The following is a 1,813-nucleotide window of genomic DNA, read 5'->3' on the forward strand; positions in this document are numbered from 1 at the left end:
GCGGGCGCCTTGCCGGCAGAGCCCTTATAACCACCCTTTATATCTTGCGCGGTCAAAAATCGAAAAGAAGTCGAAGCGTTGCCGCGAGCCGGGCCTCCCATCCCTCCCTTGGGCTGTCCGTTTTCTTTTTCTTTTTTTGCGAGCCGCTCTGCACGCAAGGCGCCCGCGTCGCAGACGCGGTACCATTGACAAATCTGCAATAGGAATGCTATACAACTGCCAACACGAGCAAATAGCAAAGTCCGAATACCGTGCACAAATGCGGCGATGTGAGCCGGGCAAGCCTTCAGCTGGTGGCAAGACATCCGTAAAATTGAAACCAAGCGTCCGCCAAATCCGTGCTTTCGGCGCAACTTGAGGGGAAGCCGCTGATCGAGCCCAGCGTGCCCGCGGCCGCCTCCCGCGCACCGCCGCTGGGGACGACACGCTGCGGAATCGGATCGAGCCCATGGAGGAGGAGGGCGCAGTCGGCGAATTGGAGGAGGAGGAGGAGGGCGCAGTCGACGAATGGGAGGAGGAGGGCGCTGTCGACATTGGCGTGTCTGACTCAGAGGAGGAGTTGGAGGGTGCTCCAGCAACCTAACCTGATTCAGAAGCTCGCCGACGTTGTCACTCAACGTGCGTCACGCGTCACCGAGAGCTTGAGGGAGGAGCTCCGCTAACGATTCGGTCGGCCACCCAACGCCGCCGCCCATACCCGCCACCCACAAAAAGCGCTACTATCCCATATACATACCAAGAACCCTCTCCACTTTCCACGGATCATGCCCGTGATAGCACCATCACTGCCGCCGTCCTGGTTTTGAACGTGGCAGCTAGACTCTAGGAACTCGGTAGTTGTGACCCCCCTGCCTGAATGAAGTGAGTGAGGAGCAGGAGAGAGAGAGAGCTTTTGGGAGAGAGAGAGATGTTGTTGTTGAGCTTTTGTGGTGTTGGTGTACGCAATAACGGGACATGGTGGTTGTTCTCTCTCTCTCCTCTTCTAGCTCTTAGCATGAGTGAGCTGCGCCCTGTGTCCGACCCCTTTTGCGCGAGAGAGAGAGAGAGAAACCTTAAAGTTTAGGGACTAGGCTGCCCTCCAAATTCGGGTCGGAGCGTACGTAGGCCCCGAGTTTGAAAAGGACATCACCATTTTGGCTCGCCAACAAGCGTTTTTTCAAAAGAAATCGCGCGCGCGGACGCGGCTAAAGCGAGCGACCCCAAGTTCAAAAAGGCAGCGCGAGCCCCTCTCTTCAGGCTCGAGCTCGAGCTCGATTCTCGGATTCGATGCCGCAGCTGGAGAGGGTGCTGCAAGAGAACAACAAGCCCCGCGGCGGCTTCTTCTCCGCGCTCTCGCCTCGCCGTGCCGGCAAGTCCAAGCCGCCGCCGAAACCGCAGGCGGCGCAGCCAGCGCCAAGGGCTCCCCCGCCCCCGGGCGGCCTCTGTCGCTCCTCCAAGGCGCACCTCGAGGCGCTCGCCGCGCTCGCCGCCGTCGACAACCTCTCCGACCTCGACACGCCCGACATTGTGCGCCGCAGCCACCCTCGGCCTTGCCATCCGCCGGCCGCAGCACACAGCGCCCACGTCTCGCCGCCGCACCCGCTCGCATGGCGCCCCATCGCGACCTGTGTCCGCCGCGCTCTCGCAGGTGGTGATTGGGACGCAGTCGTCCGGCAAGTCGTCGCTGATCAACGCGCTCACCGGCTTTGACCTCATGCCGACCGGCACGGGGATGGTGACGCAGGCGCCGCTGCGGCTCGTCCTCGAGCACTCTGGCTCCGACTCGCTGCTGGCGGAGCTGGGGCCGGTGCTTCCGGCGCACGCGGGCTTCGAG

The 1,813-nt window shown here is 61.9% G+C and overlaps 1 protein-coding gene across 1 annotated transcript in view; it reads left to right on the forward strand.

Annotated features, from left to right (window-relative positions):
- The first annotated feature begins 1,217 nt into the window (after positions 1–1,217).
- EMIHUDRAFT_470230 (hypothetical protein) overlaps positions 1,218–1,813 on the forward strand; it is a 3,372-nt gene continuing 2,776 nt past the window's right edge. The window contains exons 1-2 of the mRNA XM_005770919.1: positions 1,218–1,506; positions 1,628–1,786. Coding sequence (XP_005770976.1) covers positions 1,267–1,506; positions 1,628–1,786 — 399 coding nt within the window. The 5' untranslated portion in view covers positions 1,218–1,266. The remainder of the gene's footprint in view (positions 1,507–1,627; positions 1,787–1,813) is intronic.

Source organism: Emiliania huxleyi, assembly GCF_000372725.1.
Source record: "Emiliania huxleyi CCMP1516 unplaced genomic scaffold EMIHUscaffold_398, whole genome shotgun sequence".
In the NCBI taxonomy this organism is placed as follows: Eukaryota; Haptophyta; order Isochrysidales; family Noelaerhabdaceae; genus Emiliania; species Emiliania huxleyi.